The sequence below is a fragment of the Maylandia zebra genome, linkage group LG7 (genome assembly GCF_041146795.1).
Source record: "Maylandia zebra isolate NMK-2024a linkage group LG7, Mzebra_GT3a, whole genome shotgun sequence".
NCBI classification, from domain to species: Eukaryota; Metazoa; Chordata; class Actinopteri; order Cichliformes; family Cichlidae; genus Maylandia; species Maylandia zebra.
The window spans coordinates 26,900,711-26,922,636 of record NC_135173.1 but is presented as its reverse complement, the minus strand read 5'-3'; the positions used below and the strand labels follow the sequence as shown (position 1 = coordinate 26,922,636).

The 21,926-nt window shown below is 39.4% G+C and overlaps 1 protein-coding gene across 5 annotated transcripts in view; it reads right to left on the bottom strand.

Moving 5' to 3' along the window:
• Window positions 1-432: 432 nt before the first annotated feature.
• Window positions 433-21,926, bottom strand: part of pot1 (protection of telomeres 1 homolog) — a 57,564-nt gene continuing 36,070 nt past the window's right edge. The window contains exons 11-20 of one of the 5 annotated variants that reach the window (XM_076886147.1): window positions 6,368-6,549; window positions 5,591-5,688; window positions 4,873-4,899; window positions 4,425-4,581; window positions 3,833-4,041; window positions 3,573-3,708; window positions 2,772-2,854; window positions 1,894-1,988; window positions 1,437-1,538; window positions 433-739 (exon numbers count right to left, since the gene is read on the bottom strand). In XM_076886147.1, the coding sequence (XP_076742262.1) occupies window positions 710-739; window positions 1,437-1,538; window positions 1,894-1,988; window positions 2,772-2,854; window positions 3,573-3,708; window positions 3,833-4,041; window positions 4,425-4,581; window positions 4,873-4,899; window positions 5,591-5,688; window positions 6,368-6,549 (1,119 nt within the window). In that variant the 3' untranslated portion in view covers window positions 433-709. Of the gene's footprint in view, window positions 740-1,432; window positions 1,539-1,893; window positions 1,989-2,771; window positions 2,855-3,572; window positions 3,709-3,832; window positions 4,042-4,424; window positions 4,582-4,872; window positions 4,900-5,590; window positions 5,689-6,367; window positions 6,550-21,926 lie in introns of all 5 variants that reach the window. The other 4 variants (XM_012920451.4, XM_076886148.1, XM_012920450.4 and 1 more) reach the window with 4 other exon arrangements.

The following is a 21,926-nucleotide window of genomic DNA, read 5'->3' as shown; positions in this document are numbered from 1 at the left end:
GCAAAGGTTCATATTCAAATCGGGCAACTCTAAGCACATACCCAAGATAACAAAGGAATAGCTTCAGGATGGCACAGATTTGGACAGACTCAGAACCCGATTTAAAATCTCTGGAGAGATCTGAAAATCTATCCAACCTTATGGGAGAAACTGGCCATAGTCAAAAAGACTTGAACCTTGTAATTGCTGCCAAAAGTACTTAAACTATTGAGCAAAGGCTGTGAATACTCACGTAATAAATGTGCAAGAATTACAAGCAAACCTTTTTCATGCTGTCATCATTGTGTATAAAATGTTGAACTGAAAAATGAATTTACTCCATTTTTGAAATAAGGGTGTAAAAGTCACAAAATGTGGAACAAGTGAAATGCTGTGAATACTTACTGGATACACTGTAATTTAAAAAAAAAAATCACCTTTTATTTTGAAAAGTCATCAAAAGTTTACCCAGGCAGCACAGGAAATGGCAAGAAAATGCAGTTGGTATTTTATTCAGTTTTTAACTTTATTTACACAATAAATAGAAATGTAAAGAAATAAAGCAACAACAGACAGAATCAGAATCCTCTGATCAGAATTTTATCTGAATCTTTCCCACAGGTGGTGCAGATGGTGTCAGATCATTCAGATGAGGGTTTCACAACAGTCGTGTGACAGACCTGATAGCAGGTCTTAGTCTGTCCATCGTCGTCCTCTGCTTGATATGCCATCAAACATAAATCAAGCCATGGGTGCTGACCTGAGGACGAACAGGCAGACATGACAAAGCATCCAGCAACACAAACCTGCGGCTGACATTAAGCCTGCTGCTGCTTCTGGTTTTGCAAAGCTGCAGGAAGTTTTTTTTTGTATATTGTTATATATAGATATATATATTGTTCACATACTGTTTTGTGCAATGTTTTGTTTCCCCAAATCTCTACCACAGAGCTGTAAAGTTAGACATATTAAAAAGCCAAATTAATGCCTTTGAAGCTTTCAGTATGTCATGTCTGATTCTATGTTTTGGTCCAGTTCATTACACAATTTAGATCTAAAGTTATTATGTTTCCGTAACTAAAACTGAAGAATTATTCTAATGATTTGACCATGCACACTGTATGAAAGATGGACATGAGTCATGTCACATTTTTATGAGTGTTTTCCAATTTCCATCTTTCTGTTTTCAAACTGGACTTCCAAAAAGCATGAAAGAAGCAACTGCAATGAAAAACACAGAAGCTTTTTTTTCTGACGTCAGAGATCCAGGTAGCTGAGAGGCACTGGAGATTTCTATACAGCCAGACCTTTTTTTTAATATGACCAGAGGAGCTGGGACCTATTGGCCTTTTTAAAAAAAAAACATGCAGGTTTAAGGCACACATCCTCAACTTTTCTGACCAAGAAGCTATGTCAATTTTTTATGTACTGTGTATGGGTTTGACAGACATACCCACATTGCCACCTGGTGGACAGAGAGAGTCCATGATTTGGCAGATGCTGTTCTGAGCTTCCTGATTGGCTGAAGCATCCTCTGCAGACACACCAAAGAATGATTCCTGGTGAAAAAAGAGAGTAAAACTCACAACTAGCATTTACATCTACAAAGCTCACAGACATTATAAACAAAAGTTACTTTCAGTTATCCTCTTATTTATATCTTGCTGTAAGAAGCAAATTAATGTTTCTACTTTACCCACATTCTTGGTTAGACAAGAGCTTTTAAAAATTCAGAATTTGATTTGTTGACATCCAAAACACCAAAATATATGAATTTTGGACCTGACTTCTTTAGGGCAAAAAACTCAATCAGCGCAAAATTTTACAAGACAACAGTGAAATATATAATAAATCCAGATGTTCTCCCTTTGTCTAATCCCATCTGACACCAAACAACAGGAATGTGAAACTCACAGCGTGTCTCCACAGGAAGACATCCAGCGTGTCGGTGGCATCCTGCAGCTCCAGTTTCATTAGCAGGATGAACTGCAGCGGCTGAATGCCGAGAGCTGCAGGCCAAATAAGCAGAAACATCGCCTGATTTATTTCAGAAGTTCAAATTGACCTGGATAGAGATCAGCCAGGAATTTCTACAACTCAGTGAGGAAACTTAAGTGAGAAAAAGACACAAACACAGGAATAGTGCGGTTTCTAATATAATAACTTTTGAATCTGTTCTTGATGCATTCAAGGTCAACACCTAATTAAAGTTATGATATCCTAAAAAACAGGGCTGCACCCTAATGTCAATTTTAAAAATTTTTTTATTGAGACCAAAACATGCATAAGAAATTTCCCAAAGATGCCATTTTTAAATGTCTTGTTTTGTCTAACCAACACTCTAAACACAAAGATACTCAAATGTGCCAATGTCCACAGAGGAAAAAGTGCAGCCTGAGAAGTCTTAGCTGACATTTGACAATCGACGAGTTTGTTTTGCCACAATAGTCACATTAATGTCTCCACATTATTCACTTCGTTCTTTGTTGCGCTGCTTGGAACTTGGAAGTTGAAATATGATTTTGGCTTCAGTTATGAAAAAGTTGTAAAAAAAACACAAGATAGTCGGGAGAAAAAATGATTACTTTTTCATATTCATTTTTACTACAAAGCCCGCTTTCATCTCACGTTTTAAAATAAAGCCCTTCCCACAAAAACCAAACCCACAGGTCCCTACGAACATGAAGCATTGGCAATTTTGTGTTATCTGTTTGTTTTAATTGCTTTCAGCTCTTCTCCACCACCAGTATTTACTCCAACAGTCTGATGATTCAAACAAATCTCTGTCTCACCTTCAGCGATAATTTTCTCATCTATCATCTCAACTCCTTCCCAACTCTGCTCCCTCACTGCAGCCTTGGAACACCGCTTACAGCTGGAACACACACACACACACACACACACACACACACACACACACACACACACACACACACACACACACACACACACACACACACTACAATGACGACATGTTCAAGAACTAACACGACTGTTTGAATCAGAATTTGAAGGTCAAAAAACATTTTTATATAAAAGCTTCTGAACTGCCAATCTGTTTAAGGACAGTAACTTATGAATAAGAAAAATGACAAGGCAACAACAGCAGACACACAAAACCAAACATACTGTCTCACTGTGGAAATTCATCTTGTGGTGACATAATGGATTAATAAAAGCATCATCTGTTCTGTATTTTTGTTATGAATGAGTTACTCCTAAGAATTCTCTTAAAATATTTAATTATATAAAAATAAAGAGATAAAAATGACAGAAAATAACAGCCTGTGACAGCCTCTCAATATCCATTATTTAAGTGGGCGGGGTCAAGAAAATTCAAACACACTCTTTAAAATGACTACGCTCGCTTGTATTTGAGTCATTATAAAGGGTGTGTTTTATTTATTTGTTATTTGTCTTCGTTACAATCTTTAAATTGCATGTGCGTATAACCATTTAATATATAAATTTGAAAAACATTTAAAGTATAAATAATAATCAGTGGCTGTCAATATTGATGGAATCGTTATGACTGATCAAGCTCCTGCTTAGCTCTACCAGCGCTCTATCAGTGTGTGAGATTTATCTCTGACCCGTAATATCTTTTCCTGCCTCTGAACAGAAAAGGTGCAGATAGGTCGAACAGAGACAGGTGACCTCCTGATGCCCTTACGGGGATGATGTTCTGGTAGCTGGCCATGAGCTGGCACATTTCCTCCAGTGTTGAACCTGTAAGATACCAAGATATCGGAGTTTTTGTGGATTTGATGATGGAAGGATTCCTAGACCAGTCTTGATATTTCTTTTGATATGTTTTTAGCTTTTATGCTTTCTAATAATTGCGGATTGTTACCCATGAGCAAGATGACATCCTTGGTTTTGCCCTCAAACATAAGCTGAGTGAGCAGGTAAACAGTTAGAGCTCGGTTTGAGGGACCTGGGGCGTGTCTTGGGAGGCTGACCTGTCCAGAGAGCACCCATGGTGGGGGACTGCAGGGTCCACAGTCCTTTGATGCCTCAGAGAAGATACTTTCCAACAGCTCATCATCTGGGACATCCTGCCTGAGATCATCATCATTTTAAACTTATATATCAACACCATCTGAGATCAAATCAAAATCTACTAGTGCTGTCAGCGATAATCTTGTTAAAATGATGAATGAACGCCATAACTGCATTAACGCGGAAAATCTCTGATAACGAGTTACCGCGGATCGCCCTTGCGTGGGGCTGGACGGCGTCAAAGCGTTAGCGCGGTTAGCTCATTAATGCGTTAGCGCGGTTAGCTCATTAATGCGTTAGCGCCATCCAGCGGGGCGATCTGCGGTAACTCGTTAACGGAGATTTGCAGTTATGGCATTAATGTCATTTTAATGAGATTAACACTGACAGCACTAAAATCTACACATTACCACATGAAGCAACAACACAGCGTATGTGCCTACATTGATTTACACTTGCTGCAGTAAAGCTTGAGTGCCTCATGCAGTCTGTGGGGTTCATAGGCCTTCAGCTGGGCCCTGACATGGTGAACTCGACCCAGGCCACTCCGCTTAACTTCAGATAGTGTCACCTTCTGCATGTCATGGCCACAGCTTCTCTCTGAACACAAACACCAACCCACAGAGGAAAAATGTTCATCATTAAACACTTGGTAGTAAATAGTAAATAGAATGGATAACAATTATTAAAATGGTAAATAAATATAAAACCACATTAGAAATTATACACAGATGTCATTTTTAAAATAAATTAAGGATTTACTTTAAAAAAAGTCGTTTTTATTTAGACAGGATTGGTCCTAATTTACTGCTTTATATTCATTATAATACATTACCTGCACTTCCAAATCAAACCAATTAGCAATTACCAATGCAGTGCCGAATTTCATACCTGTACTGCAATCCAGTGTTTCACCATCTACAACACAGAACAAATCGAAGCATCAAAGACGGAACGAAACACAAGAAGGCAAATAAATAAGCATTAAGTTGGACAGGCTTAAATTTAGCACACAACAGCAAGCTCGCTATCCTGAATTAAACATCTCCTTGGTACTGTACAACAGTTTGTAAAGCAATATCTGAAGAACTACATAGAAGTAAATTCAACACTACAGTTTTAGTTATAAATTTCTTTAGCTGTTCAGTACAGATAAAAGGTAAACACTATACAAGCATTACACAAACAGAAGCTTTCAAAGGACAAAAGTAAATTAATTTGGGTTTTAAAACTAAACTAACTGTACTTTATAAAAAAAAACTATACCACTGTTACTATGTCATGAATTCAATTATTATTCCTATTTTCCTGTAATGTTTCGAAGTCTGTTAAGGTAAAACATGAAGTTCAAATACAGCATATTTGTTTTTCGCAATCACAATAAAAACAAAACTATGATATCTTCCATCTTTTTTAACAAAGGTATAAACAAAATTGTGGATTTGGAATTTACAGTTTTTGGAATGTTATACACATAATATTACTGCATGAGCGATTATATAAGTGTCCTGTAAAATCAGACTTGTTTGAAATCTATTTAAGTTTAATCAGTAGGAGCAGCAGTGACCATAGTTAGTACGGAAGTGCGACATCTAGAGCTCATTCGTACCAAGAGACTCTGGTGGAGTTTTCCAGACCTCCAAGAGATCTGAGTCATTGAGTTCAGAGAGTGCTTCTTCATCATTTTCTTGGAAAGCTTCAATAACTCTATAGACAGAAATAAAAAGAAAAGAAATGTATTTAGTGATGCAATCAAAAACAAAGATGACAAAAAAATACTACACACTTAGCAAATAAAACCAGGAACATGAATCAAATACTACAATAAAATTATAGTTTACAGACAAAAACAAGAGCATCCATAATACAGGGTTGATTCTTAACCAAGATCAAGTCTTGGTGGCGATAATACTCCGTTATGGACAGCTGTGTACACCATGGAGTAGGCTTCCCTAAAACGTTTTTTTCAAGACACTTTTTCTCAAAAAAAGTGTCTAAAGTAGATCTTACTTACTCAACTGGTATAGTTACTAGTAAAACAGTGTGGGAGCACAGTTGTGTGTTACTGATAAATGCATTTTTCTTCATATTGTCCAGTGCTGCTGTGACAAAAGGACTCCACTCACACAGACTTGTAATGCACGTAAATGTTTGTTTACAAAAGCTTTACAATTTCAGTTCATACAGCTTGCAAGCTGTCTCTTCCTGCTTCGCTCCCCACAATGCTCTCACGCCATGTCCCGGCAAACTACCCAAACAGTCACAATAAGATGATGGAGGTCAGTTTTAGTCAGTCATCACCTGACACCACACCCTGAACCCACTGCTCCACCCCTCTGCTGCAGCCGAGGAACAAACCACATTTTTCTCTCATCTCTCACCGTACCTCTTCAGCTCCTGCACGTCAGGGCTGTTATCAGGAAGAATCCCGATCCCTCTGCCATATGACGTCCCTCCGTGCAGATGAAAAGCCAGGTGATCTACCTGTAATTGGCTTCTGGTAAGACCAGGCACTGTACTGGATCCTGCAATTGCTCGCAGGTTGTAGATCCTCAGGAAGACTCCAGGCTGATGGGACCCCCCCCCCCCAAAAAAAATAGTCAGAAAAGACAAAACTTTTTAGTATTGAAATGCTATAAAAACAAAAAAACAAACAAACACCAAACAAAACATGTTTTCAACTAGTAACCTGCAAGAGAGATGAAGACATCAGTACAAAAATGCCAAGTCAATTGTGAAGTTTGTTGTAAATGTATTGTGGCTTCAGTGTTTCACAAAAACATTTGGCAAGACAAAAGACAAACAACAGATGATGTAACTATTTTCAGTCTGAGCAACAACAAACATTCTCCCACTCTCTCACTGGTGCCATGCAAGTCACCATCTGTAACAACTCGGGGTTCGGTGCGACTTCAGTGACGCCGACATGTGGAACATTAATCACAGGAAGAAAATAGTTATAGAGCCTCGTCTAACTCTGAGAGCTGTCGTCCCAGCAGCGTAACAACACCTGGATGCTTTGTGTTGTTTTTGAAAAACTTCAACGTCCTTCAAAACTTTAATACCGTGTACACAAGGAATGTTAATAATATGAATACAAAGTGCACACATGTCAGTGTTCATATAGTCGAATCCTGCATACATCCCAAATGTAATAATCTGGGTCAGATAATAGATTCAAACTGAGGACCTTATTGCCTTGAGGCATCAGTGCTAACCACAGCACGACCATAATGCCCTATCCTGAAATTCTTCCACATTTTTTCCAGATTGGTGAATCTGTGGCCATTTTACTTCTGAAAAAGCACTTTTCTGTCTTTCTAAGACACTGTTGTTTATATCCAAACGTGTTTATTGACCCGTTGTCAATTAAGCTACTTAGCTGCAAAATGTTCCTCCAGCTATATTTTTTTTAATACCAGTTACTTATCAGCAGATGGCAATGTTGCACCAAACCTACAGTCAGTGGTGGTGACAGTGATTCAGAGACTGGTCATTGGATTTGGGGGGTTTGTCATTTTGTTTTTTCTCCTCTCTCAGCTGTGATGATCCTGTAGCCAAAAGCAATCAAAAAACACTTCAGTAATCAAGTGTCCGAGCGACTCACTGACGCTTTGAGAGCTAGACACATACATATGGCCAAAGGCTAATTAAAGTCCTGAATCCTTGACACCAACACAAAGATCTGGTTATGGCTTGGACCCAGTTGTTCTTAGACATGTGAGTGTGACAACTAATCACTACGAAGTTGTTCTAAGCTTTGATTAAGAATTTAAGAATTGCAATGAGAACGGCTTCTTCTGGGATGACAACATATATGGATGTCTTACAATCTTTCTTTAATGTTTTCATTCTATTTTAATTCTCCTTATTATATTATCCCTCTGTTCAGCACTTTGGCCGACACTTGATGTCTTTTAAATGTGCTATATAAATAAAGATGACTTGAGTTGACTTGACAATGCAAAGCATTGCAATGTGCAGGATAATGCACCAGCTACCGCAGGCACTGTAGCCACAAAGCTATGAAGATAATGTAAACCTAATTCATTACACTGTAAATAAAAATTTAGTAACAATTAATCAATACTAATGACGAATAAGCAAAAATTCCCCGAAGACCTATGATGTAAACAAACAGGAAGTAAAAGCAAGAAACATGCCCGGCTTGGACAGTCTCGGTCGTTGTGTCCTTGGGCAAGACACTTCACCCGTTGCCTACTGGTGGTGGTCAGAGGGCCCGGTGGCGCCAGTGTCCGGCAGCCTCGCCTCTGTCAGTGCGCCCCAGGGTGGCTGTGGCTACATTGTAGCTTGCCATCACCAGTGTGTGAATGTGTGTGTGAATGGGTGGATGACAGGTTGTGTAAAGCGCTTTGGGGTCCTTAGGGACTAGAAAAGCGCTATACAAATACAGGCCATTTACCATTTACATTTAGGAAAATGTGTAGGAAAGTATAGAACAACAAAAAACAAGATGATACAAATATGAAAGATATGAAAGCCACAGACTACGAAAATGAATAACTAAACAGACAATTATGACAATGGGTGGGAGTAGGAAACTTGTACTTAAGATCATCTTTAAAAAATGCAGCCAATGCATTTTTTAAAATAAACAACAGGAGATGTGTCACTCCTGTAACATCTGTAACACCCAGCAGTCGCCTCGTTGTTCTGACACACACAACAAATCTATTGACTACACTACACACCAACTACACTGAAAAAAAGGCCATGTTGGATTTACTTGATTTAGGGCTGCTCGATTATGGCAAAAATGATAATCACGATTATTTTCACTGAAATTGAGATCTCGATTATTTGACGATATTTATTTAACCCTTTAAGACCTACCATAGAACCAAGTCCGCCAGCGCTTATATTATTTTTTTTACATGCTGTAGTGCCATTTGTGGGAGCATTTCAAGTTGCTATACAACTGTTATAGCCCATCCATCCATCCATTCACTTCCGCTTATCCTTTTCAGGGTCGCGGGGGGCGCTGGAGCCTATCCCAGCTGTCATAGGGCGAAAGGCGGGGTACACCCTGGACAGGTCGCCAGTCTGTCGCAGGGCTAACACACAGGGACAGACAACCATTCACACTCACATTCACTCGCACATTCACACCTAGTGGCAATTTGGATTATCCAATTAACCTATCCCCACAAGCTGCATGTCTTTCGACGGTGGGAGGAAGCCGGAGTACCCGGAGAGAACCCACACAAACACGGGGAGAACATGCAAACTCCACACAGAAAGACCCCGGCCTGATGTTGGAATTGAACTCAGGACCTTCTTGCTGTGAGGCAACAGTGCTAACCACCGTGCCACCGTGCTGCCCGTGCTGTTATAGCCCATATTTTAATAATATGTATGCATTAAGTCCATAGTAACTACATTAATTGCAAAAAAAGTGCAATAAACTACAAAAAAAATTGAAAATCGTTTTTGGTTTTTTTACATATATTTCTATTTGGAGAAATTTAAGAGGTTTATCCCTCAAAACTTTAAATACAAAAAAGTTGCAAAAAATAGTTTACAATAACAGGAAACTTATTTTGAGTGTCTTCATAGTTTTATTTTGGAGATACACCAATTTTTATATACTGCAGGAAAAACAAAAAACAATCCTATGATGCAAATTTGCAAAGAAAACAACAGGTGCATCAAAATAAACTATTTTAAGCAGCACAATTCAAGTTCTAAGCATCACAGAAACTATTCAGAAAAGTATAGAGTCAAACATGACTTATAAAAACACCAGTATAGGCTTTTAAGGAGTACAAGTAAAAAACTACATTTTCCGCGAAAATGACGTCACTTCCGGTTTCGGGCAGGAAATGGCGGACATGCGATAGTTCGTGTTGTTTCATATGCAAAAAAAATTATTGCGCTAGCTTACGCGGTTCCGGTTCTACAGGGATTTAAAAATAGTTACGCAAAACGGAGCGTGCTGCTCTGACCGGCTTTAAAGGGTTAACAATAACAATGTATTGAATAATGACTTTAAAAAATAATATAAAATAGTGTGCAAATACTGATAACAGTGCAAATGTTTGCAATATAAGAAGTAAATGAAAAATGTAAACATCTATGTTTAGTGAACTTTGCAGTGTTGCTCTGTGGTGCAGCTACGACACCGTAGCAAAGTTTACACACTATGTCTACTTGATGTCTGACTCTGCGAACCCATAATGTTTCCACACCACTGAAGTTTTTTTTTACCTCTCTTTTCAACCAGCGGCAGTCACTCTCCTCTCCAAACAACTTCTGCTTAGCTTTCCGAGCTTCCCTCGGGTCCTCTTAATTTGTTGTGACGCGTGTTCGAAATGCAGAGAGGTGCGCTCAATTTGCCACAAGGAGCAGCGCGAGAGTAAAGCACGAGGGAGGGGCTAATAATCGGCTCAGTCATTTTTAATGATCGTTGAAAGCCCAGATCGTAATCGTGATTAAAATTCGATTAATTGAACAGCCCTAACCTGATTCAGTAGTGGACATTGGCTGCACACAAATTGTTTGCTTTGGCAGAAACTTAAACAACTGAGTTAAATCAGCACAACCTTTTCATATTCAGTAAACCTGTACATTTTGTGTTCATAAAACGCGATTGAAACATGTTCAGATGGAGTAAGTTGAGCTCTTGGAATGTTTTAATCCTTCACAATTTTGTCATTTTATTTCAACACTATTCAATAACTTTTACACCAATACTACTTGGTCACTTAAATACTACATGTTGTCTTCATTTTACATAATGTTCAACAAAGTCTAGATCCTGGTTACCATAAAAATTGAATGGGTCTACAACAACTACCATCCTCCTATCTTTATCCTGGTTGCAGGGGGGCTGGGAAATAACCCTGAAGTGATAGGTTACGAGGCAGGGTACACCCTGAACAGCTCACCAGTCTATCACATAGAAACAAACAACCATTTACACTTACATTCACGGGTCATTTAGAATCACCAGTTAACTGCATGACTTTTATCTGTGGGAGGAAACCAGAATACCCAGAGAGATACCACTGCAAACTAGCCAGAATGTGGATTTGAACCCAGGACCTTCTTACTGTGAAGCAACAGCACTAACCACCATGCCAACAATGTAGGAAATTCAGGAAAGCTATGATTTCCTGTATTTGATGCAGAATTTTTTTGTTTTTGTCCTTGACAGGTTAAGGGCGACCGTGGCTCAGGGGGTTGGGAATCGCATCTGCAACCGGAAGGTCGCCGGTTCGATCCCCGGGCTTTCTGTCCTGGTCGTTGTGTCCTTGGGCAAGACACTTTACCCTACCGCCTACTGGTGTTGGCCAGAGGGGCCGATGGCGTGATATGGCAGCCTCGCTTCTGTCAGTCTGCCCCAGGGCAGCTGTGGCTACAACCGTAGCTGCCTCCACCAGTGTATGAATGTGAGAGTGAATGAATAGTGGTATTGTAAAGCGCTTTGGGTGCCTTGAAATGCGCTATATAAATCCAATCCATTATTATTATAATCCACAACAAAAAGCAATAGCATGCACGTAGTGTGTGTAGTTGTCTGCCTCTTATAACTCCAGTGATTTTCCTGCAGTTTGAAATCTTGTGCGATCTTGTGAATTTCATGAGTTCAGCAACTCTCACTAGATTGTATCATGTCATCTCAACAAGAACAAATTAAGTTGTTGAATTTCGTACAGATCCTTCATGACTTAATTACGTTCATAGAAACATGAAATTATTGTGTTCAAATTACAAGTTAGACTTTTTTAATGTAACAACCACCCAATTTACTTTTTCAGTATACCAAAAAAAGTAGAGGTGGCTGCTTGACTTGACTGAGATGGATGCCTTCCTGAAACCCCGATCCAAAGAGCGCGAGTCTGAAACCCGTGCAGTGTCGCAGGATTTAACATTGATATATTATTGACTTACTTCACTTGAACATGATATGAACAATTTAATCTAGCCTCTTTGCATATCATGTAGTTTCTACACTATATAGTTAAACTTAACTTTAAAGCATGAGGCAATTGTGTTAAATACACACAAGATGCTTGCGTAAATCCAAGAGCTGGCCAATCCCTTTTTTTCAGTGTACACAAGACAACACACTAACTTTAGACTCCAAACACGTTAAACGTCGCAAATCTCTCACATCTCAAAACACTCCTAAAACTTCCTAAACAACTAAATGCCATGTTGCCATATCACTTTTTGATTGGTCGACATGGTAAATATTTCCACCAATAGGAAAAGGTGGGGTTTTTTTTGGTTTTGTTTTTGCTCACAGGCTGAGAGTGCTTTCGAGCAGTTTCCTTATAAAATGCCGTTTTAAACGTTTCTTTCTGCAGTAAATATAAACAATAATAGTATTCAGAAAAAAACAAACATTGCAATACTTTTTATCATAACTCTGGTTTTACGTGGCCTATCAACACAATTCAAAAACTGGTATAAAGTCCACACTTTTTCCGTCGATGTTGCATTAACTGGCATTAACTCAGCCAGTTAATGCGAGACAAATCTAACTGCTCATTAAAGATTTCTGGTTTGATCAGAAAATAAAATATTGGTCCATACACCTGAAAGTCCCAAAAACATCTTGTGAATTCTGTCTACGGATGTATCTCTGTATTTCCGTGGTGCTGATGCTGTGCTGAGCGGAAAGCTCCTGAAGCATTTGAAGTGTCGGAAAGTGGAAAGCTAACAACTTCCCTCTCACCAGTAGGCCAAGTTATTTTTAGCCAATTACAAGTTGAATCTGGTACTTGGGGTTGTTAGTTAAGATACCGTCATTAAGAAGAGGCATAACTAATGTGTCTATGCGAAATAATTTGCGATGTGCGCTGCTGGCGCGGCCAATTATTTTTTAATGCACCTTCTCAGATTAATTCACTGCGTGTCGTGCCCAGGGCTGGACTGGGACTAAAAAAATTGTCCCGGGAATTTGACTTGAGATCGGCCCACCAGGTATTATAGGAAAAACCATAAAGCCTTTAAATGAAAACAAACACTGTTGTGACAGTGATGTACAGTCTTGTTGGTATATGTATGATTTCTACACATTTTACATCAGATAAAAACTTTGGTTGTAAGCTTCAGATAATTATTTAATAACAGCCAGACATTTTAAATGAGAATAAGAAAGAAAAGTATTTCTTTTTGCCCCCCTTTCCCCGTTAATGCCCTACCTGGCCCCCTGGCAAAACTTTGCTAATAAACAAGAGAGAAAAGCTGATCAGCTGATCATTGATCAGTTTCATGATTGAAGTAGCAACAGGAGAGAGAGGGGAGAGAATGAGAGAAGAAGAGGCAGCTGTGCAGCGTAACGTTAGAATAACTCCAGCTTTGTGTCTTTTTCATTGTAGCTGAAGTACGGGACAAACTGTGTTCCTTTTCAGCTCAACACGAAACGCGTAATATTTTCTCTGAATGCGGGATGATTCAGTCTTTTTACGGGACGGTTGGCAACTCTACTGACTAACCTTATGAATAAAATAAAGTTCACTATCAGTAACATCATAGCACCCAGCCAGCTGTATATAAACTCCATCATGCTAGCTAGTACGCAGTACGAGTTATTGTAACTGACTGTAAAAAGTCAGCACAACGAAAATAAACTCCACCTAAACTTGGTTCATATCTGACCCAGATAGACTGCAGGTAGGGCTGCACGATTTTGCATAAAATGAGAATCACGATTTTTTGGCTTAGAATTGAGATCACGATTCTCTCACGATTTTCTTTTCCAGTATAAATATTTATTGCACTTATTAACTCCACATCAACTTCGTAACAGTTGAGACTGAACATAAAAACAATAAATAAACATAAAAACAACAAATGTCTCACGTTTTGTTGTTGCCGCAAAATGTACTGCTTGAAATTCCGTCTCCACCGTTGCTCGACACTGCGTGTATAGAGCAGGTAGTGCAACAATAGAAAAATAGTTGCTGGACGGCACTGTGTAGCGTTTGTCTAGGGTGTTGATCATTTTCCTAAATCCCTCGTTTTGCACAGTGTTGATGGGAGCCATATCTTTGGTCAGGTGATAAGTGATAGCCTCCGTAATTTCTTTGTGCCTGCGGGAGTTCGACGTGTATAGGGAAGCGCTGTATAAGGTTCCCGTTATTGATGTTTGGGTGGTTGACCGGGACGGATTTTCTCCTGTCACTTTCTCGTCATCCCTGACGTGCTCAACGTTGTTTTTTCCCTGCTAATTTTAGCATCACACGGCACAGCTTCTGTATCACGTGGTATAAGGCTCCGCCCTTGTCATTTGTTGAGCAGGAAGAGTGAGCGCTTGTTTTCATGCAGATTACGTCCCGGATCAAAATGCGGTACAATCGTCGTGGTCGTTTTTGTTTTTTTTTGTTTTGTTTTTTAAATCATTGTCATTTGGAAATGAGATCGCACATAAGTATGAATCGAGATCGCGATTTTCTAACGATTAATCGTGCAGCCCTAACTGCAGGTCATAACTTCTTACCTGAAATTCAGTTCACCTGACACTCGGACTGGCGGCTGAATCGGGGCTCTCCTCCTCCTGCCTCCCCTTTCCTTCATCCACCTGCTGGCCTCCACCACTTGTTGTTACTGAATCTGTGGAAGCTCCGCCATAGCCACCACCAAACAACTGAGTTATTTTTACACACCGGCCAGCATCTGGCCAATCAACCACCTTTCATTGCTTATACCGTTACAAAGAAGAATAAAAATCATCGGCCCTCCGAGCAAATGGCCAGTCCAGCTATGGTCGTGCCAACAGTTAACCCTAGGGTTGCCGACCCCTGCTGTAGATCCTAGTGATCACTCCTGGCTGGAGTGCTGCATGGCTAATATTTCCTAATATTTGTTAATGAGCAATTCAGGGCTATGCAGAACAAAGTGAGCATCAGGCTCCTTGATAAATCCTCCACTTGATGGTGACTTGTGCAGTTACCTTGAAGTTGGCCTCTAGTGTTGTTCTTCACATCCCCAATTAATTTCTTGTATAGCCCTATGCATTCCAGGATCCACATGTGAGGCATTGAGTCATAAGCCTTTTTGCAATCAATCCAGGCAGTGCACAGATTGGTCAGTATGGTCTTAGAGTCTCGATTGACTGCTCTGTCTACCAGTATCTGGTGTGTCTAACAATTCCTTTCTGGGCCCCTCATGTAATGAATCATGTGCCTGTTCATTTCAGCCACTATGACGCCAGGACTGGCTGGATGGGATGGTTTCTTCTGGGGATCATAACTGTCTGGCTTTCAGTTAGTCATTCCAGTTGCATTTCATCCATTAGCTGGTTCATATGTGCTGCCAGGCATTCATCAAGTGCAGTTAGCTTATTTAACCAATAGATGTCTTTACCAACTGTCACTGCTGTCTTCCTCTGTGTCATGTGGGAATCTCTAAGCTCCTGCATTCATGCACAACAAACAAAAATAATACCACAGCACACCATGTGCCAGCAGCCTTGAGCAAAGAAGTCAGATAGATGTAAATAAACCTTTTTTCGATAACTCTCCCTTTACCATATATCAATCTCCTTTTATCACATGACCACGTACAATGCTTACGTGCCATTTTAATTTCACCTACTAATTAAAAGATGTCAAAAAATATATCCTAACCTTTGCAGTAACCATTATTACCTAAATTTACTTCAACCACTCTACAAGGTCAGGAGCACTTCCTAAGAGCATAGAAAAACACTATGTTTAAATAAAAACTACTATTAAGATCATATAACTGCCACTGGGGGAGAAGGCAGCCAGTGAGACCACATACAGAGTATTTTTGATTGCAGAGTCTCAGTTTTGTTTGGTCTCCAAAGACCTGAATATTTAGCAGCGTGAGATAGAAGAAACAACTCTAAGTACTCTGAAGATGGCAGTGTTTTCTTATTGCTACATGACAGTTTAAAAGAATTTACCACAGTTAGTGTTTGGAAAAAGGTGTAGCGAGAAACGAGAGGGTGACTAAAGCTGGAAGAGTGAGGGAAATCACCAGAGGACAGAAGGAAGGACAAATAACGGCAGTGTCATGCAGTGTCGACTCAGATGTGGCCCACTCGAGCTTGTTGTTTGTATGCACACATTAAATCCTGTGCAGCAGCCCAGAGACCCCAGGTATGATTATAATGAGCAGCTGAGAAAAACAGCACTATGTTTAGACAAGAACCTAACTCATCTGGTCAGAAGACTAAGGTCGCAGTGCGTACAAAAGGTGATGAAGCTATTCTCTCACGTCAACAAATGCATGCTTTCATTTACATTTATCATTTTTCAGTAAACCATTTTTTGCATTCTTTGGAGGATAACTAATCTCAGAAGGATAATTTGGCATGTAGACATGATATAAGAAAAGCTTCTTTTAGCTATTCCTTTATACACAAGGGGTCACCGGACGGGAAAGGAAGCTCCTCACCTCCTGGATGTGAGCATTTGCCTTTGTTTATCTGTCTGTAAAAGATTTCCCATACTTTTGGTGAGTTTCAAGGCAAAAAAGCATTGCTGACTAAACAGAACACAAAGACCCATTTCACACTTACCAAAAAAAATAACTTGATCATCCTCAAGACTTGAAAAAAATACTGTGTTGACTGATGAGACAAACTTTTATCAAGGCATAAAACTAACACAGAATTTCATAAAAAGAAAATCATGCAAAAAGTAAAACATGATGGTGGTTGTAGTGTGATAGTCTGTGGCTGCTTTGCTGATTCAAGACCTGGATGACTTGCTGTAATTGATGGAAACATAACTTCTGCTTTTTACCATACAAAATGCTGCAAAAAACAAAACCTCCAGCCATTGTTTGTGCATCAAATCTAAAATGCACTTGGGATATTCAGAAAGACAGCAAACTGAAATTAAAAAAAAAAAAAAGAAGCTAAAGAAAATTAAGGTTCTGGAGTGGCCTAGTTAAAATCAAGACTTAAATCTGATTAAGATGCTTTGGCCTGACCTTAAACAGGCCATTCATACTCAAAACATCTCCAATGTGATTGAATTAAAACAATTCTGCAAAGAAGGGGTAACATTTATGTATGTGGGGCCAAATGGGGCTTTCATGGGATATAGAACTCAATGCACTGGTCCAGAGCTCAGAGAGTGATCGGCCTCTGACAGAAAAATAGTACCCTGCTGCTTCCCCTGCAAACAAATCATTTTCCTTTAAAAGAGGCCAAAGAAACAGAGTGGAGAAGCCTCTGGCATCCTCTTTGAGTCTGTACGAAAACTAAACACTCCACTGTCTGCTCACCACCCGACAGCCAAGACGCCACTGCCGCCGTCTTATGGTATTAATGCTGCTTGGTCGCTCCATAAAAGACTATGTAAAGTTCAAAAGATTGCTTTGGGCTTTATTGAGCATCAGAAGCCTGTGAAAGCAGCCAAAAAAAGCAACTTTTGCCTTCACTGAGAAGAAGAAACTGTTCATTTTAAAATGGCTTATTTATGGAGCTGCAGGAAATGGATTTTAAAAGCCAGAGAGATACAGCATGACTCGACAGTGGAGCTCTTTGTGCTGGAACGTCAACTCAATGGGAGACGGGGGCTGTGACCAAAGCAAGTACACCACAATTCAAATACATCAAATGTACTCTGAGACCTAAGTTAAAACAAGACCACAAGAAATAGAAGCATTTTTTTTGTTTCTGAATCATCTAGTGATTATTTTTTTTAAATTCAAAGAGCTCCTTCAAAATCAGCTAGTTTATATAGTAGTAAGTTATGTTGTCACTTGTCCAGTAAACTACCACGGTGGAAAAATAAATCCTATAAATCCTATTATTATTTAATTGTCTTTAATGCATCTGGCTTCTTTAAAATGCCAATCTTACCCATATTAAATTTACAAGGTGAAACAGGCTCCATATCACCTATTGGTTTGTGAAATCCCCTTAAGATTATTGTTATACCTTAGAAAAATCTTAGATTAAAAGGGTGAAAATAATAGTAATTAGCTAGTTTCAATAGTACTGAAAGCAGCTGTATGACATGTCTAGAAAAGGGTTATGAGTCACTTTTTCTCTAATGGTTAAAATTTTATTTGTGAAGAAATTCATGAAGTCATTACTGATTAAAGTTAAAGCAACGCTTGGCTCAAGTGAGCTCGGACTCTTTGTTGGCCTAGCTACAGTGCTGAAAAGAACTACCGTAATTGTCGGGCTATAAGCCGCTACTTTTTGCACAAGCTTTGAACCCTGCGGCTTTTAGTCAGGTGCGGCTTTTCTATGGATCGTCCATGATTTTTGTGATATTGTAAGACGATTTGTTTTGTTTGTTCTGCTGTTGTACGGCACTACGTTGCCTGGCGGAAGGATCGGGGTTCAAGAGTGGTATGTTGGTCACATGTCCATCCGCCAGGCAACATAGTGCCGTACAAGTAGCACGAAAAACAAACTTCAAAGTAGCGCTACGCGTTCAGCGGGAGTCGTGGATGACGAGCGGCGATAAACTTGTGAAAAGCAAGTTATGCTCAACACCACCAGTGGATTCTGACAGCGTGGAAAAGTGTGAAAACATCCACGATCACCAACGGATTTCGAAGGGCTGGACTGCTGCATGATGGAGAGGAGGACACCGCCACGGCCCTTCTGAGGGTGTTCGACTCTGACACTGACAACGAGGATTTCTTTGGTTTTGAAAGTGACAACAAAGGAGAGAAGCTGAGAGTGGATGACGAAGCCATCCTGAGCCTGTTCGTTTCCGACACTGGAGAAGAGGACTTTGGTGGTTTTAGTGCGCAGGAAGATGGTGGTGAATGACTGACTTTTCTTCTTGTTAAAGCCGTGTCACTGCACCTGAGCCTAAAAGGTAGTCCGAATCTATTTTTCTGGTGTGCTGTAGGTTACTGTTATGTACTACATTTGTTACTCATTTATGAAGCACAGCACATGTGCAAATATGTACCCATAACTTGTTTTTCAAAATATTAATAAAAGGGGTGTGTCTCCAAACAGCCATCTCTTTCCTGACAATTCGCTTTGTGCATATTCTCTTACATATGATAAGTCAACATTGAAACACCTGCGGCTTTTGGTCAGGTGCGGCTAATGTATGTACAAAACAGGATTTTCCCCTGATTTTAGCTTGTGCGGCTAATATTCAGGTGCGCTTTGTAGTCCGGGAAATACGGTAATCGCTCCCCAAGCTGACATAAATGCATAATTTTCGCAATGGTGTCATCTCTAAACAGGAAACATTGAAGTGGAGTGGAGTGAAGGGTGTCTGCATCAGTACACACACCCCTCCCCCTACCTCGCAATTCCCAAAAAGATTCAATGACATGGAAATGTTTAGTTCGTCAAGCATGAGCGCTAAAAATTATATAATGAGTTGAAGCTGCAGGAGTTGAGCACACACTGATTGTTTTGTTCACATTGTCATAGTTATTTCTTCAAGCAAGCAAAGTTTTTTTCCCCTCACAGCGTTTCAAGAATTGACCATTAAAGAAATCAAATGGCTGCATCCCAGTTTCCCTCCATTTCTACATAGTTTAAGCTACTATGAGTTCAATCATTATATCAAGCTGGCAATGATATAAAACCACAGAGTAAAGAAACAGTTCATTTTATTTTATCTGCTCTATTTATCATTACTTTGTCAAATGAACCTTTTTGAGGGTTTAAACATGTTTAAAAACAAATGAAATTTTACGGACACATCAAGTCTTTGATAGACTCTGGGTTTCAAAAGTAAACACAGTTGGATGCACACTATTCTGAAGTTTGGCTTTAATTCAATGAAATGAAGAAAGCAGACAAAACTCAAGTCCTGGATCAAGCGTGGGCTCACTTATTGCATAACATAGGAATCAGCTTAAGTTTTTTTTATTTAATGTATGTTCTTAGTGAGGGGTTTAGGAATGTGGATTTCCAATAATTTATATTTGTCCTTGAATAACCTACATTTGCACTAATTAGAATCGCCATATCAAATAATCAATCAAACAATCCATAACCAATTCTGGACATCGATACGATGTCCAAACTAGGTCCACAATTTAGACCATGACCCAACTTGCATGTAAATATGACGTTCGACATTTGAATTCTGGGTAATGTTTTGATCTATGACAGATACAGGAAATTGACATAATTAAATGTAATATGCTAAATGAGCTTATGACCTCCCACATTTTTGACCAGCTTAGTGTTACAGCAGTAAACAACACTGATTCACAGAAACAAAGATGTAGGGATAAATATTTCAGTAAAAATTTATTTTCTGCTAAATTCGTATTGAAATGGGTATCTTTTACTTCATTTTAATGACCTGAAAGGAAAAAAAAAAAAAGGTTTTCACTCTTTAATTACCAAATGTCAATGCTGTCAGTGAAAGGATTTTGCAGTGTTTGTGTTTCCACAGTTATCACATCATAAAAACAAACAAACAAATAAATAAATAAATGCATACTATTAATTTTAAATTACCGTAATTGTCGGGCTACAAGCCGCTACTTTTTGCACAAGCTTTGAACCCTGCGGCTTTTAGTCAGGTGCAGCTTTTCTATGGATTGTCCATGATTTTTGTCATATCGTAAGACGATTTGTTTTGTTTGTTCCGCTGTTGTACGGCACTACGTTGCCTGGCGGAAGGGCGTGTAATCAGACACACAGTATCGGGGTTCAAGAGTGGTATGTTGGTCACGTGTCCATCCGCCAGGCAACATAGTGCCGTACAAGTAGCGTGAAAGACAAACTTCAAAGTAGCGCTACGCATTCAGCGGGAGGCGTGGATGACGAGCGGCGATAAACTTGCGAAAAGCAAGTTATGCTCAACTCCACCGGTGGAATCTGACAGCGTGGAAAAGTGTGAAAACATCCATGATCACCAACGGATTTCGAAGGGCTGGACTGCTGCATGATGGAGAGGAGGACACCGCCACGGCCCTTCTGAGGGTGTTCGACTCTGACACTGACAACGAGGATTTGTTTGGTTTTTAAAGTGACAACAAAGGAGAGAAGCGGAGAGTGGATGACGTAGCCATCCTGAGCCTGTTCGTATCCGACACTGGAGGAGAGGACTTTGGTGGTTTTAGTGCGCAGGAAGATGGTGGTGAATGACTGACTTTTCTTCTTGTTAAAGCCGTGTCACTGCACCTGAGCCTAAAAGGTAGTCCGGATCTATTTTTCTGGTGTGCTGTAGGTTATTGTTATGTACTACATTTGTTACTCATTTATGAAGCACAGTACATGTTTCGTACTTGTAATTACCGCTACTTGTACATATACCTAAAAAGTTATGCAAATATGTACCCATAACTTGTTTTTCAAAATATTAATAAAAGGGGTGTGTCTCCAAACAGCCATCTCTTTCCTGACAATTCCCTTTGTGCACATTCTCTTACATATGATAAGTCAACATTGAAACACCTGCGGCTTTTGGTCAGGTGCGGCTAATGTATATACAAAACAGGATTTTCCCCTGATTTTAGCTTGTGCGGCTAATATTCAGGTGCGCTTTGTAGTCCGGGAAATACGGTAATTGTTCCACTCCACAACATTTATAACAAGCAATGGATATTGCAATCAACAAGACTGGTGTGGAGATGATCTCATTCAACATAATTTCAATATTTCTTTAACTGCTTTGATTAGGTGTTTTAAAACATTTACATGTGCTGGTATGTGTAATAGTAGAATAGCCTTGATTAACTCAGCCTGACAATTTTACTGATTATAACAACTGACAGACAATCATTTCTTAGAGAGAAATTTACTGAAAGGAAATTGGCTTCACTGGGGCAAACCGTTGGTAAATTGGGTAAATTAAATATTAAAGAACATCAGAGCAATTTCAATCATTTCCAGTCACATTAAAAGTGGCAATTCACTGAGTTCTCCACAGAAAGAAACAGCTCCCATTGTCTGCTCATAAACATTATACTGAGTTACAAAATATAAAAAAAATAAAAAATGAAAATTACTGCAGTATTGCTTTTAGATGGACTAATGAAGAAATGAAGAT